Source organism: Rhea pennata, chromosome 24 (genome assembly GCF_028389875.1).
Source record: "Rhea pennata isolate bPtePen1 chromosome 24, bPtePen1.pri, whole genome shotgun sequence".
NCBI classification, from domain to species: domain Eukaryota; kingdom Metazoa; phylum Chordata; class Aves; order Rheiformes; family Rheidae; genus Rhea; species Rhea pennata.
In genome coordinates, this window is record NC_084686.1 from 6,802,739 (window position 1) to 6,819,128 (window position 16,390).

Consider the following 16,390-nt stretch of genomic DNA (forward strand, 5'->3'; position numbering starts at 1 on the left):
TGGACATCTGACACAGTATTGCAACCCTGCCACAACCTTCACGTGCAGTTTAAACCAAATCCCCACATCTCAATGGACTTCCATTTCTCCAACACGCAAAACGAGAATGATAGCATCTACCACAGGAGGTTGCTGTACGGTCTGGAAAGTGCTCCAGCAGAAGCTACAAGGGGAGGCAGAGGTGTTATTATCTTGTGGCTTGTTAAACCCATTTTCCATTAATAGATTGCATGAGCACTGCATTGAGAACTCTCTTTTGTTTCTTACAATAATTAAATTCCTTAATGTGCCATTAATATATGTGTTAAGAGTGAAGCAATGTGCATATCCTGTTATTGCACAACTGACTGTTTCCACAGGAACACCTCCAATAACAGGCATATATGCAGTGTGTGGTTATTCAAACCAAAATAACATTTTCAGCTTTTTTTTTTTTTTTTTTTTTTAATCCAGATATTCTGCCAAAGATCAGCCATGGCTGCCAATTTTTCCATGGTGATGATCTAAAGAAATAAATATTTTTCATGTTTCTCAAGCAGCATCATTGCCAGACCCCTCTATCTGGCACTGCTGAGATGAAACTCATCTTAGATCTTGTATTTCCATGCGTTCCCTGCAGACAGCACAAGGGACTCGCTTCACATTGCCAAGGTTTTCACTGAGCTTTGATACGGGGGCTATATAACAGCTATAATTTTACTAGCTAATCTGGCCAGAGAATGTAGACAGTTCTTGGGGTTTACTGCTATATCATAAAACATAACCAATGCTATTGAGCCAGCACAATGAATTATTTTGGTTTTCCCAGCAATGGCACAATAGTTACAAGGGGTCTTCTAATTTTAGAGCTAAATGAGCTTTTCCTATGTATTTGGTGAACCATCTAGGAAAAATGTTCAATTATAACATAAAAAAAAAAATGCTTGCCTTTTGTCCTCTCTTGAAATATCAAGCTGCCATGCCTACAGTTCTCTCAGCTTTCATCCTGGAGGATCTGTTGGAAACCCAGATCCAAGGCATTTTGGTTTATGCACAGCTTTAGAAACACTTGCTTGGATACTAAAAGTAATTTCACGGATCTCCAAATACAGTCTCTCCTATCAGGAATCCTTTTAAGTCTGTTTCATCCTTTCTTTAAAATCACCCTATGAAGCAAAAACCTTTAAGTTAAATGGCTACAATGCTAAACAGACACAGACACAGATCTAGGTGCTTTCTCAACTGCATCTGGCCTATGTATTCAGACCATGGCAAACAGTCCCCCACCACCACCTTCACGCGCACACACGAGAATGATCATCGGGCTGGGCCTTTTGCCATAGGCTCCTTAAAGTTTATGAGGTTCCACTCCAAAAGCAAGTTTCAATTCAAGATTATCATCACACTCAGTTATGCTGATGCACACGTTCACGCTGACACACTTCTCTGAAATTAAGGAGGACTTTTTTTGTTCAAACAAATGGAAAAAAAAGTAGTAACGAAAATGAAAGCAAAATCAGAAACTTTTAACCTGATATAAGACTTGGCTCAAAATGACTAAAGATCTCAAATTATTTTGGTGTTAGCCTTTTATTCAAATGGGGTTAATAAAACAAGCAAAAAAAAGAAAGATTGAGTTGAAGAGATTTGAATAGCTTGACTTGCCTCAATTCATGACATTTCAAATGGACAACACATTCCTACTCCTTCCCAACTTGGAGGACACAAAACAGGAGTCTCTAATGAAAAAGCAAAATCCTATATTAAAATAAAAATCTGTGCAAGTCGTCTTTGTGTGCATTATAGCGAGGCAAAGAAGGCATCATTTTCCTTTCTTTTTCTTCTCTACAGGTCACTTTTCATTAAATCGTTGAGAAGAAAACACACTCCCACCAAAATGTTAACATCTCATTTCCAGCACTACTTTGGTAAGAAGACCAAATAAAAATAAATGGCTTCTACAATAATAAGACATATCATCCATCGTCAGCACGTAAAACGCAGTCATTAATCATAGAAGCAACCTACTTATTACGGGTATTCAAGTACTGGCAATACAAATGCTTATAAAACAGGGGCTCCTTTCATAATTCCCTGCCCTTGTCTCTCAATAGCTCGGAGGATTAACCCTTTTACAACAAGGGTTGGGCAAACTGGTTTTGCCTAATTCCAAACCAACTCAACGTCATGGGTTCGAAAGTTCGACCTGAACTCAAACACGAGCAGATTCAGCTTGAGCCGAGAGGAGAGAGCAAGAAAGAGCTCACAGAGGGGGAAAACGAGGGGAGACTGTGAAAGAGAGTATTAGAAAATACAGCAGGACAGAAACAGAACAAAGACATAAAAAAAGTATAAAACTTATAAAGGGTCAAAGGATGGGTGAAATCTGCTAAGGAGTAAGTTGAACCCTCTACACAGCAATAAAAACAGGCTGCACTTTGCTGTGCACTACATATCCTAACATGATTTGTGTGGAAACCTCTTCCTTCCTGCAGACTACCTTAGGGAGAGTGGGGGGGGGGGAGAAAAAACACACACACACACACCAAAAAAACTACCACCCAACCCAAAACGGACTTTTTTTTAAATCACCCTTGTGCAAAGCAATTACATGTATGCAATGTCAATGTTGCAATCCCCGCCGACAATACAGCTTTGCACCTCCCTTGCATTTCCTAGCGAAGGACTTTACAACACTTCCAAGCGTGCAGCGAGCCACTGGGCTCACGCAGCTGATGGGCAAAGCGAGGCACAGGGCGAGCACGTACCCGGCTGCGCATCACTACATGAGTCAGGGGCGCAGACGAGTAAAGATCGCCGACGCATCAGGCCTCCCCGGCGACGCTCTCGGACGTCCCCCGGGCTTCGCCGAGTCGCCAGCTCCAGCGGGACGTTCCCAGCCGCCAGCTAAACGGACGCTCGGCGGGAGACGGTCACGGATTTGCAGCCTGATGCAATTCCTTCCCTTCGCTGCACACCCAGAGTTACGGCCGTCGGGGAGTAAATCACGTGTGGGGAAAGGGGGATGAGAGGTGCTGAGAAAAAAACAGCTTTTGTACATCATCTGCAGCATGCAAAGTGTTAAATTAGAGTTTAATCTTTATGATAAGCCTCATTATTTTTGCATTGTTGTAAAAAGCGAAGCATTCAAATGAAGAAAATCCTTGTGGAGAGAAACTAGATAGGCAGGTACTTAAATTATTTCACATATGTAAAGCACTCCAAGAGCAAGAAGTTTTCAAACATTTATATTAAGTTGGTCATCAACAAGGCAAATATCTCTAATTTTTGCATCAAGTAGTGGAGTTGCATCCTGCGGCTGGCTTTGGGGAACCACCCGTTTTGGGAGGACAAACCAACAGCAGCCGCTGCATTTTAAAGCCACACTAAAGTTACGCACGGGGTACCGGCAACGAACGCTTGGTTTCTTCAGGCTGCATTTTTCAGTAAGTTAAGAAAGCAGCAATAACCCAACAGCAGCAAGTCTGCGACCGTCCTCGTACGTACGGTCGGTGAACACCTCGCCCGCACGCCTGGTTCCAGAGCAACCGGGCTACGCGCCCGCGAACCGTCGGCGAGAAGCGCAGCTCACTGCCGGGGCGCTCAGCGGCTCAGCACCAGCCCCGCTTCCCCAGAAACATCGGGGGAATACTCCCCGAGCTCCTTCCCTTAAAAAAAAAAAAAAAAAAAGCTTTTTCCTTCAGCCCCCACCGCCCGACGGCATTTCCCAGCCACGGGGAAGCACCGCTCTGTCCTGGGGGCACCCGCACGCAGGCGGAGCGATGCGATGCGTTAGCGTTATTTTTTTTTGGTTTTGGAAAGATAATATCGAGGTTAAGATCACCGGTGAGTTAATATGAGTCACGAACGGATCACGCCTAGGATGTGCTAAGCAATCAATATCTGTGGAGACACAGCAGCAAGGCTCGGTTTTAAGTAGCTGTCAGCCGATTTTAACGTGTTTTTCACAAGTTGTGACGTGCCTAATCATGACAATATTAAGAAGGGAGAAATCAGGCAGGGACCACAGAAATCAGTGAGAGCCACGAGGAGAAGCAGCCTTTTTCTCAAATTAGTTAAAGACACGGCTATTTGACTAGAGCTACGAGGTTTCCTACATTGCTTTAATAGTAGAAGGAGGTTTTTTGGTTTGGGGGTATTTTTAAGAGATGGGGAAGAAAACTGGCAGTATTTTTCTGTGTAAATGATGTGGTACAAAATTCCGGTATTGGTGTTTATGGCGGTTTTATCCTTTTTTCCTGATTATCGCTGCTGGGTGGGTATCACCTCTTTCCTTCCCTGAAAGATCGAGGTTTCCCTCTCGCCGTCAGCGAGCAGTTCTGAAACGCTCGCGGAAGCTGTTGGGGGGAAAAGCTCGGGAAACGGAAAAGAACAAAAAAGTGAAATAACCACGAAACCCCACCGCGACGGCCCGAAAGGAAAGGAAGCGAGCAGGCGCTCGCGGCACCCCAGCCCTGCGCGCCGCGGCGGGAGCGTCCCGCGTCTCCGGCCACCGCGGCGGAGGCGCCTCGCGGAGCCCGAGCAACGTCGGCGTCTCAGCTGAAACGCCGATCAGGCCCCGTCTTTCATCCTCGGCGCAGCTGCTTGCCGAGACAGAGAACAAGACCAACGTCAAGCCCGGCAGAGCTCCTTTTAGCCCCTGGCGCTGGCCGCACAGCCTACCCGGGGGACAAATTTAGTTCGGAGACACAGGAGTGACCCCGGTTCACGGCTCTTCCCTCTCGGACGCGCGGTTCGCGACGTCCGAAGCTCCCGGCAGCGCCGCGGGGACGGCTGCCGAAAGCCCCGGGGAAACCCAGCCCCGGCCCCCTCGCCAGCCCTCCACGCTGCGGGAGATGCCTGGGCGAGGGCAACTCCTGAGGACGGAGCAAGGAAGGACCGGTCTCGAATTTACAAAAACCCCCTCCTCCTAAAGCAGGCTCAAGAATCACAATTTAAAGATTAAATCCCCTGGACTTCCTGAGAACAGCACCGTATGTCGTTAAACTTGAAAAGTATTTCTAAAACCATCTTTTTATCACACACGTTATTACCCTTTTTAAAGATACGCATTTTTCATGCTGTACTGGGTCCAGCTGAGACAGATAAATCTCCATAATTGTTACAACTTTGGGACCAGATGATGCAAATATTCTGGCAGTTTCTCACCTGATACTCACACAAGTAAGCTCTCCTTAAATCCAGACAATTAGGTTATTTTATCAAAAATAAAAATAAAGCCCACAAGGTTTGCACCGCTGGGACCTCTACAATCTCTTCTCGGTTATCTTTGCTGTCTCTTCTCTTCTCATGCAACTGCCAGCCAGCTGGTCTTTGATGGACAGAAATATATCTATAATATCAATTGCCATGACAGCTCTTAGCAATAGACAGGTGCTGCAGTGTTTGGGCACCAATCTGAAAGGTCTCTATCTATCTGCAGCAAGAAAAAAGGGTTTCATTAAAGCTGTACAAATAAAAAAAAAAAAAAATCTATCAGTCTGGGGTTTCATGAATGTTTTTGTTTCAAGATAACTTAAGTGCTAAACTACTTTATAATAACGTGCTTTTAAGTGTTTACAATTCAGGCATAATTGAATTGACTCATTTCGGCCCCGATCCAACCGCGATTTAATTGACTTCAGCGGGAGGCAAATACGGCTTCCAGTCATTTCAACTCAAATAATCCACCAATTGTTCCTCTCCCAGTTTAACCCCCTTCCCCTCACTTACGATTACTCTACAGTTTATCACAACAGGGGAAAACCAACCCGTCGAACTTTTGGCACGGTCTGTCACCGCTCGGTTGAGGACTTTGCTGCTATGGAGCCACCTAAAGCAAAGCCGCGAGCACGACGAGGAGCTCCGCGGCGGTGCCCTCCGCTGTCACGGCGCACCTCAACCATCGGCTCCTCCGCTATTCACCGAACGGCTGAGGGAGTTTCGAACAAAACTGAAGGGTGAAGCCAAAAATACCAACAGATTCATGCAAAGGCTTTGCGGCTAAAAAGAACTAAAGCACTTGCCTCGGGCATTTCCCCATTATATTGTATCACTTATTTCATTACTAACTTCCTAATTCAGTGGTGTTTACATTTTTCTCTGTGAGCAATATAAATAAAAGCAAGCCTGAGCACTAAAATGTGTTTTTGTATTACCTATACTGCATCTAACTAGGTACTTATCGTGAGAAAGTATCACCACCGTTGATTTTGTCCCAAAGTTGACAGATCAACATCCTAGAAGACGCTATTTAAGTAACCACAAACATGTCACACATTTCCCTGTCCTGTAAAAGAGATGGCGATGCCTTTACTAAGGCATCATGTGGGCTTACACAATTGCATTTTGGTTTTTAATGTATATATGCAGGCAGCTGCATACTAGACGCGATGATGTGCCCCTGCACACGTGAAGCAGCAGCGTCCCGTTCTTGCTTCTACATTAATTCTGAGGATATCTTTTAAAATTCACTTCAGACAAAATCCAACTTCCATAGGTGAAGTTCTAGGGGGAAAAAAAGAAAGCCCACAGTGGATTTGCATCAGCAGGAAAACCGGCCATTAATTATCCTGTAATTTGTAACTGGATTGTTAGTACTAAATGTCTTATTAATATATAGGTCTCTAAAATGAAATAATTTTCCAAAGCCAAATAGTGAGCCAAATACTACCAGATGACTTGCACCGAAAACTCTCCTACTTTGAAGCAAATCCGTACAGCGAGTAGCCAGCTGATCCGCGTTGCGGGGCAAATACAAGCGCTTCCAGTTCCAGTCCCTCCTCGCACCAGCCAGCCAACGACCTGAACGAGAACCACGGGGAGTTTAGGAGTTTACAAGATAAGACCTGAACGCACACATCCGAGCAAATTTGAAGGTCACGGAAAGGTTGTTTCTCCGAATCTCACAGATAAAAATGACATGTATATTTGCAAACGTTCTGTCATCACATTTTTAAAGCCCGACCCCCATCACGCTCCCACTTCCATTAATTCTTATCCCACAACTGAGAGGAAAAAAAAAAACAAAACAAACAACAACAACAACAAAAACCACTCTAGCGTCCTCCTGGCACGGGTCCTACCAGCTGCTCCCGCACGGCAGCGCCCGCTCCCACGGGGGACGGGACGGGCTGAGACGACACGCGAGGGGCAGCAAATATTCAACCTCCCTTTGCAACAGGGGGATGCGTTCGCTGGAGAGATTCAAGCTCCAGCGCTGGAGGCCACGAGAGGGAGGAAGGAGGGGGGGGATATTTTGGGAAAGGCTACTCTTCAGCCTGCCCTTTAGGTACTTCAAGGGGTTCAGGGCCAAGCAGCACGAACACCTGCCGGGAATATTCGCGTTCGGTAACTCGGTGTTCGTCGGGGCTGCGCTCTGGCCAAGAGAAGTGAGGGAAAAGTGCCAAGAATCAGTCAAAACGTAAAAGGTAAATGAGAGGAAAATGGAAAATATTAAGCATTTGCTGTGTAAGCCAGATCCTAACACCAAATTTATATGTGTATTTTTTTAAAAGATGTCATTAAAACGTAGCTTGAGGAATTTTGCACCACTCAACAAGGAGTGGAAGCTTCTCAGCTGAACTCTTCCAGAGCCCTAGAAACAACAGACATCCCGGGGTGAGAAATCCATCTCCATCGCGTCCCCGGACGGTCGTACCTGCGTGACCTCACCATTTACCGCAGCTAAGCCCGCTCGGAAACTCCCGCTCCTCTCACGGCGGGAGCGAGCAGACGCGCCGTGGCACCAGCGAGATGCCAGGCACCGTCTCGCCCGCGTGGTCTCGCCCACCGGCGCGGTGCAACGGCGGCTGCGCTCGCTGCGGAGCCAACGGGCACGCGGGACACCAGCGCTCCCTTCCCATGAGCTTGTTCTTGGGACCAGAGCTGTTTACAGACCGAGCCCTGACCTACACAGAGGTCTCAGACCAGACCCTAAAATGTTTTCAATCCCTTTTATTGATGAAATATTATCATCCTTAACAGACAAAATATTTGGGGGAGTTGTGCTGTTGTTTTGGTTTTTGTGAGTGTTTTTTTTTAAATGTTTGTTTGGGTTTTTTTTTTACCTTTAACTTGCCATAATAAATTCTACAACGTTTTGTTTCATTCTGACCTACAAAGGATGAGCAATTCTACTTCTTCTCTATCTGCACACAAACCAAAACATCTATTATCCTGGCCACCCCAAATCTTTTCACTCGGATGCGAAGAAATTCCGTACGTGGTCTGTGGATGCAGAGCCCGAGTTTCCCGTTCCTCCGAGCGGAGCCGCACAGTTACCGCTAGCTGGACATGGTAGCGTGGTGATCGGCGTATGACAGAGACCACCAGAAGCAAGAAACCAAGATCATCAGAGCAAAAGGGAGAAGTCTGTCTCTAACCTAGTAAATGCAGCAGGCAAGTTGTTTGCAGAGTCTGGTTTCTGGTGCGAAGGTTAATTCCAGCCGAGGAGCTCCGCCGTCGACGGCGCACGGCTGCACGCAAGTCTCCCTTACTCGCACGCTCGTGCCACGGGCATGGAAGCCATTGGAAGTCGGAGGCAGAGATTTCTTTCGACCATCCAAACCTACTTACAACGCTCATATCGACATTTCAGGTCCAACTCCTTTCTGAAGGCAGATCGGCAGTCTGGTCGCCGCTCTGCCCAGATAACGCTACCATGAGCCGCTCTTCACTGAAAGATAAATGTAAAAATCAACTCAAGTAAACAGAAAAAAAAAGAAATAAAAGTTTCCTTAGCTTCTTCTCTGCTTTGCTCTCCTCCTCGTAGCCTGGCGAGTCGACCGGCCCGTTCACACGCCGTGTAGGCTCAGTCCCGCACGGTGCATCCTAGTCTTCATGTAGCGTTACTTAGCCCTCGTTTCCTCAAGGAAGGTTCTTGCTCCTGTTCATACCTGTCTGGCACAGAAGGCAGCAGCACTGGGGGGGGGGGGGGAAACGTTTATTCCGGATGGATCTTCTTTTTCCTGCATTTTATAGCAGCAAGTTGAGTAAGAGTCATAAAAACCAGGATCGCAGTAACTCGAGCCGTGCACTGGGGCTGTAACGCAGTCTCCAAGAACGGCGCCCAGAACTGCCATCAGCGGGTCTGAACAAACCTACGGCTTTTAATCCCCAGTGTACAGATGGACTCGGACTGCACCCAGTCCGAGCTGCAACCTCGGAAAATAAGGCGTAGGAGCCCATTTTCCCAGTGGAATCCCACAGTCACCAGTATCTCGTACTATAGCATTCCTCTGCAACGCTTAGTCACATTTAACCACAACGCCGATGCCTCTCCAGCAAAGCTTTTATTGGAATCACTGTGGTGCAATTCTCTGTTTTGTTCTATGTAGTTTGGCCTTTCATTAATTTGTTCTATTCATTATTAGCAGTATGGAGATAGATGCAATCAAATTCAGTCTTGAATCTAGATATTTGAGGCATCTCACTATTTGAACTTACGGCCAGAGTTTCCCCGCTCAGTCTAAGAAACTCATTTGTAAATTCAGACTCTGAAATACCACCTCTAATATTGGATATAATCTGATGTAAAAGATTGGCAGACTCATCTCTAAATACACTATTATTAGTCAGCTCATTATTATTCTTCGTATGTCATTTTTTGGCATTTCTAAACTATATTTTCTGCTAACAACCTCAGAATATATAAAACCAAGGCTGACAGGCTGAAAAATGCCAACGTCTTAAATTAAATTTCGTGCCCAAGCTTCAGCTGTTACAGATGAATCCACATTCAAAGCCTACAGCGTTTGGTCAGTATACCTTAGCAAAAGCTAATTTTCAGCACGATGGACACATGAGGACCTTCCTGCAGGGCTAAAATGGACAGGAAGTTATTTATCTGGGGATTTTGACCAAACTCAAGCTTTCCTTAAGTTACGTCTGCATTAATCATACTAGATGAGTAGGAGATGGTCCTGACGAGGCCGTGATATCAAATTCTGAGTTCTCTGGGTTCTCAGGAGAGTGCTCTGAAATGTCAGCACAGATGTGACTGTTTTCTAGAATCTGCATGCAGTAATGCAGTGTCTGAATTACCTTATTGTTAATTAGGAATACTTGATAGCTTCCTTAACACTGGATCAGAATCATCTAAGAGACATCTAGAGAAGGAATACTTCATATTTTTCAGGATTACTCTATTTCCCTTGTCACTTTGCCTTTAGCTTTTGCCATTAAGCTGTAGAATTTTAGTGATCTTTGTTAGCTGAAGCCAATAAGCATAGAGATTTGATTTCTTTTCTTCTTCATATATTTGCACAAATAACCACAAAAAGAAATCCAATCAAGCACCTCTGCAGCAATGCTGATTTCCACATACAGACACTCACGGATCTGCAATTTAAGTTGGCACCTACCACTTTTTGCTGTCGTATAAACAAGTATATTCATTTTGGCTTCCTACCTTTTCGAGGGTCTTTGACCTCCTGGTCTTTGAGGGACCTCCTGTATCAGCAGGTCCCAGATCCTGCCATCGCAGGCGCCCACCTAAGACATCTAGAGCAGAGAGACCTCCTGAGCGTCCGCTTCCCACACCACCAGGCAGAAAGCTCTTGCTAACGGCTCAAAACGAACCTACGTCTACCAGGAGCATCACAGCAAAAGCTGAGGTTTGCGCAGTCCTTCGGGGAGGATTCGATCCCTGTTGAAGACGCACAGCTGGCGGGAGGTCCGGCACGCTCAGGTGTAAATCAGCCGAGCAGAAGGTATTCCCCCACAACTTTGCATTTGTTTTATTTAACCGGATTAACCCAGCTGTTATGTTTCAGATAATAGGCTTTGAGTGGAGGGCATCTCGTTTTTCTCCGCACTCGGATATACAGGCTATATCCCTTCCCGGCTCCTTTCCCACAGCTCCCCGCTCTCCCCCAGCAGCTCCGTAACAGTATCCGTTCAATTGAAAGGAAAAAGGTTCAGCAAAATATCTGAGCAAAAGAAACGCTCTCCCCCCTCCGCCTCCTCCCCAGTTTTAAGTCCTGTCCGGAGCAAATTCAAAGCTCGCCCGTTTCAAAGCTTTCGAACAAAATCAGATGGAATCTCGTATTTTTGTGAGGTCACTTAAATTAAAACTGAGCTCTTTTAAAACATAATAAATCTACCTTCTCACCCTGCTTTCCTAAAAAAGTTGACAAGTCTGACTGAAGATCGGGAATATCAAAGCTCATGCTTTACTGCACAAGCAATAATTTCCCGAGGGCCTCCAGTGTTTACAGGGATTACTTAGATAAACCCAGTGAGCAAAACTTCAACTATAACAGGAAAATGGTAGGGGGAGAGGAAAAAAAAAGAAACAGCAAAAGAAAAATTCAAGTTTTGACAAAGCTAGATATTAGATTTTTTAATATATATAATTATACATAGATTATTAGATTATATAGATTTTTATACGTGTGTGTGTGTGTCTCTCTCTCTCAAAAACTCCATCATACAAATATTGAACAAGATACTATTCTCACAAAATGAAACAAACCAAATACTAAAAAAAAAAAAAAAAAAAAAAGATTTCAAGGAAACATGAAAATTTCTATGGTCTTCCTTAAATACAACCGGCCCCACAAACTGACTAGCAGACTAACTGGAGCAATAAATGTTCAAAAGATTTGTAATGAGTTGGAAAATTAAGGCTATATCCACTTAAAGAAGTTATTGCGCTTTAATTATTTAACATACGTAGAGCAGTACAAGTCTCATTAAAACAAATCCACTTGCACAAGTGTAAATGTGCTTTTATCAAAGTAGCTGAATCTCAGAGAAGGAAAAAAAAAACATATTGATATAGGGTATCTTTATACTTGTAAAGCCACGTTCACATGAGCTGCCTTTCTGCTCTAACTTTTCCAGTGGAAGAAAAAGCAGCTCGCTCCTAACTGAGATACGTAAGAGTAAAAAGCCGTGGCACAGAGCAGATCTAAATTACACTGATGCGCGCTGGGATTTCAGTTATAAATCATTAAGATACTCCAGGAATTTGTGTTTTCTGATGTGTTCCAGAACAGGTGCTGGTAGCAATGACTACATAGCACAGACCACAATTAATTTTCACTACCAACTTTGCTAAAATACACTGAACACTCTTAACAAGCTCCTTCCTGAAAGGGGCAATGCAGTTTTAATCCGGCCATCTCAATAGCTTTGGGTCGTTTAGGAAGGATATTCAAGACCAATATTCTTCATTATTAATACTTAATTTTAGGGATTTCACTATTACCAGAGATAGCACATAATGTTTCTCCAGGGTATGACTGCCTTGGCTTTTATTTTTCAAGAGACTTTAGTTACTTTGATAAACATGAAAAATCTTCAGTTTGACCTCAAAACTCCATACGCTGACAATATCCAAATCCTTTGATTATTTATCATGCCTGGAACTACAAATACAGCAACTGGATTTTGAACATAAGAAACCAAGAAAAAAAAAAAACGGGGGAATTAAATCAGAATAATTATAGACTCATCTACATGTGTTTCTTAAATGTAAAGTTTAAAAATTGTACAGTCAGAAAAATGCTTCCTACTGGATTCCAGTCAATTGGAAATCAAGTTTAGGATTTCTCAAACCTTCAAACGTCTCTATAGCAAACCAAGAACTGCATACATTAGCACGGTAATCATTACTTACACAAGTTAATTAGATACCACATAATACGAAAAGCCCATTAAATAATTAAATATAATGAAACTAAATAAATAAACAATGTTCTCACTGTCTAAGTCATCACAGTCCAAAAAGCCACAATCAAAGCGGTATTAGCAACCACCTGAAAATATTTGTGTTTAAATAGATAATCATCTACTTTTTGATCATAATGGCTCTGAACCCGGGTGAGCGTTTTGTAACAGATCCTGCCCGAGTACAACCTTCCCGTTCATCTGGCTCAATAAATGCCAAAAACGTATGTTTACGCATGAAATTTTAAGTTAACGACGGGTCTCTCTGAGGGGGTGAGGGGGGAGGAAGAGGAGGGGCGCAGTTTTCTTCCTTTCCCGAAGGAGGATTTGGGTCGGGGCTCGTTCCAAGCGCCCCGCGTTTGGCGAGCTTCGGGCCAGGCTGCCGCAGGCGCCTCGCCGCCAAACCGCCCGTTTCGGGCTCCGCAACGCGCCGGGAAAAGCTTCGGAGGCTCCTTCCACCCCCCCGCCCCGGCCCCGCCGCTCTACGGGACGATTTCGTCCCGCGCCAGCTCCGCTGCACATGTTTAAATATTTAACATCTCGTCACAGCCAAAAGAAAGAAATATTTTCCTTTTGGTTACCAATGTTTTCCAGATCTCTCTGCCTAACGCAGAAGTTTCGCTGAAGTAACTAATCACTCGTAACGGCCGCAAACGCCCCAAGCGCAGCGATCGTTACGGCAGCACGGCAAATTTCTCTCCACTAGTCTGAGTTTCATCTTTCCACTTGGCCCCGTAAAGGCCAAGCGCTCACTCCGGCCCCGATCAGCTGCAGAGAGACTAAGGAAACCTGGGCCGTCGGTTACATGCTGCAGCATGATTTCTTCAGTCTTTTTAGTCTTAAAGTGTATGTTTGTGTGTGCGTGTGTGTGTGTGTGCGTGTGTGTGTGTGTGTGTGTTTTTTTTTTCTTTTAATAGATTTGCATTAGGTGTTTTTAAAAATATTTCACATTTAGTTACCTGTTTGTGCCTTTCTTCATTTCTTAGACAACTCAGAATTTCCTCTCTTTTATAATAATAAAAATATCCTATTACCTAATGCATATAGAGCTTTAATGGTAACCACAGACTTTGGAGGCGTGCAGTTTGGAAGTCTGGGCTTCTGGTAGCCTTTTCTTTTGCGGTTTTAATCCCATGAGAAAGTCCCTCTCCGTATTTCGTTTCTCAACCGCTGCGACCCCATAAAGCAAATCCCGTCAGAAGCGGCAGCGCCCAATCCAGCCCCGCGCAGGGGCAGCCCAGAGCTCGGCCTTCGAAACGCAGTCGCGAGGGCAAATTCGTTAAAGTTCCCAAGCACGAAGAGAAACGATGTCTTAATTGAACGCTACCCAGGAGAGTCATGCCAGCATCACTCGGAATCATCCGCTGAATCACTTCAAGATCGTTAATGATTATTTAATGAATGTATCTCAGTCTTGCAAAACCAATGTTTTCCACACACGACAGAGACACATAGTTAAAGAGATTTCTTTTCCTTCGCCGCCATGGGGACGGCGAGCCTTAAACAGCTCCTGTGGGGCACCCCACCCACCAAAACCACCAAGGATCTCTGATGGCGACATTCAAATCATGTTTTTGATGTCGGGTTAGTCATATATGCTTCTGGAAGGTGGTAAACCCTCAGTTAATGCTCCTTTGGGGGACCTGAAGGAGCTTTTTTTCCTAATGCTTCCTCTAACGTACAGCACACCACTCTGAGCAGGAGGAGACATTGAAAACACCGAAACCATTCGGGCCGCCCGGATCTGTTTTAGCCGAGCACAGAACGTCGCTGTCTATACAGTAGCGAGAGATCAGCTCCAAAAAACGCCCTTGTCAGCAGTATCTTGATTAACAACTAGGCCTTCCTGCGTTAAAGTATGTCAGCGATTAAGGCGGAGAAGGCAACGAAAGTCACGCACAAATCGATAGGAAGAAATTAATTTTGAGTAAGGATCACACTACATATATAATTTCTTTCCCCAAGCAGGTCATCCTGGGTTGTAATTGTGATCTGGCCTCTTAATCGCTTCTGAATCTCCAATTAGTAATATCTGCAAAGTAAATATTGAGGCTCAAATAAGCACCATGCTTTGACCAAGGAATTACATTACTGGTCTAATTCTCACGTAGCCTATGTTATATTATATGTTTTATATTAGCGTAGCTCTACTAACACCAGAAAAGTTCCTTCTTACTTACACTCAGCTAAGCATTAAAAAAAAAAAAGAGCAAAAGCGTAGATCTTGAGTTTTTAAACACAACTTAGTATGAATGCCAAATGAACTGTTCTCAGTAAGAGGAAAAACGGCATTTTGTGGCCCTGAAATATATCCTATTTTACCAAGAATTAGTCCTTTGAAAGCTTTTCTTGAGGAGTTCAGATTCTTTGAAGAACGTATTTTTAACTTTCAGTTTCATCAGCAGATTCTCCGGAGATATTAAGTGTCACCATTGGAATTGTGGCATTAGTGGAAGAACATAAATCTGGAGAACCACCCACTTCATCAGAAAAGTATATTTTCTTAAAAATAAAAAAAACTAGACTGCATTATAGGAATTACACATCTACTTTTAACGTGCATTGCTAAAAGCTCATATTAGCCCGATCTGATTGAGAAATTTAACACCGCCCACAGCCAAGACCCCGCTGCTCATTCTGGCGGATTAAAATCATCGGGATTCGGACAGGACGGGGTCCCGTTCATACATATCTGCTTGTGGTGTCTGTAAAACCTACGGAAGCGTTTCCCATCTTCCCTGTAAGGCTTATTCCAGAAGAAGCGTGAGTTGGGGGTAGAACGGTCTTTCACGAGCAATTTTCCTGGGATTACCAATACTACTAACTTTTTCCTACTCCCACCGACAGCCATGGGAAACCCGGCAGTGGTTTCAAGGAGCGCGACAGCACGGCCAAGGACATCGCGTGCCCCTGCTAACTCACTCCCATTGGCAAAGGGGATTTATTTGGGCACATCCCCAGGAAGACCAAGGCTGAAGCGCGGCCCCGGCGCGAGGTGACGGGCCGGCGGCTCGGCCGCGGGCTACAGCGGATTTTCCACGCGACGCGGCGCCCGGCCGAGGGCAGCCCCTTCGGCGGGGCAGCAGGGGCTGGGGCTCTGCGGCTTGGGGGACTCTGCGGCTTGGGGGGCCCCCGCGGCCCCTTCCTGCCCCCCGGCCCCGCGCAGGGCGAGCGGCGGCGGGCTGCCTTACCGGCGCAGGAGTGCAGCGGCTTGGGCCGCACCAGCAGGGCCGGGCACACGGAGCACAGGGAAAGTTTCTCGAAGTAGTCGCAGGTCTCCTTGGAGAGGATCTCGTCGATCATGAAGGTCTTGTAGCGCCGCCTGCCTGCCTTGGCGCGGCCGGGCGCGGCGAGCCGCGGCTGCGGCTGGCAGTGCATGGCGGAGCCGCCCGCCCGCCGGCCCCGGGGCTGCGCGGGGCTGCGCGGGGCTGCGAGCGCCGCGGGCGGCAGCGCATGGGCGCCCGGGCCGCGCTGCGCTGCGCTGCGCTGCGCCGCCGCCGAGCTCCGTGCGCGCCCGCCGCTCCGCTGCCGGCTGCGCTGCGCGGCGGCGCAGGGCGCAGCGCGGCCCCGCTATATAAACCTGCCGATAAGCATCTCTCCGCGGCTTTTTTAGGCCGCTCCGGCTGTCAATCAGCGCCGCCGCGGCCAGCGCCGCCGCTACCCTGCGCCGGGCGGGGAGGATCCCGCCGCTCCTCTCCCCTCCCTGCTCGCTATTTTAAGATCCCGGGGTGTGTGG

General features: G+C 46.0%; 1 protein-coding gene across 1 annotated transcript in view; it reads right to left on the reverse strand.

Annotated features, from left to right (window-relative positions):
* BARX2 (BARX homeobox 2) overlaps window positions 1-16,038 on the reverse strand; it is a 35,151-nt gene extending 19,113 nt beyond the window's left edge. The window contains exon 1 of the mRNA XM_062594580.1: window positions 15,846-16,038. Within this exon, the coding sequence (XP_062450564.1) occupies window positions 15,846-16,032 (187 nt within the window). The 5' untranslated portion in view covers window positions 16,033-16,038. The remainder of the gene's footprint in view (window positions 1-15,845) is intronic.
* Between the last annotated feature and the right edge of the window lie 352 nt (window positions 16,039-16,390).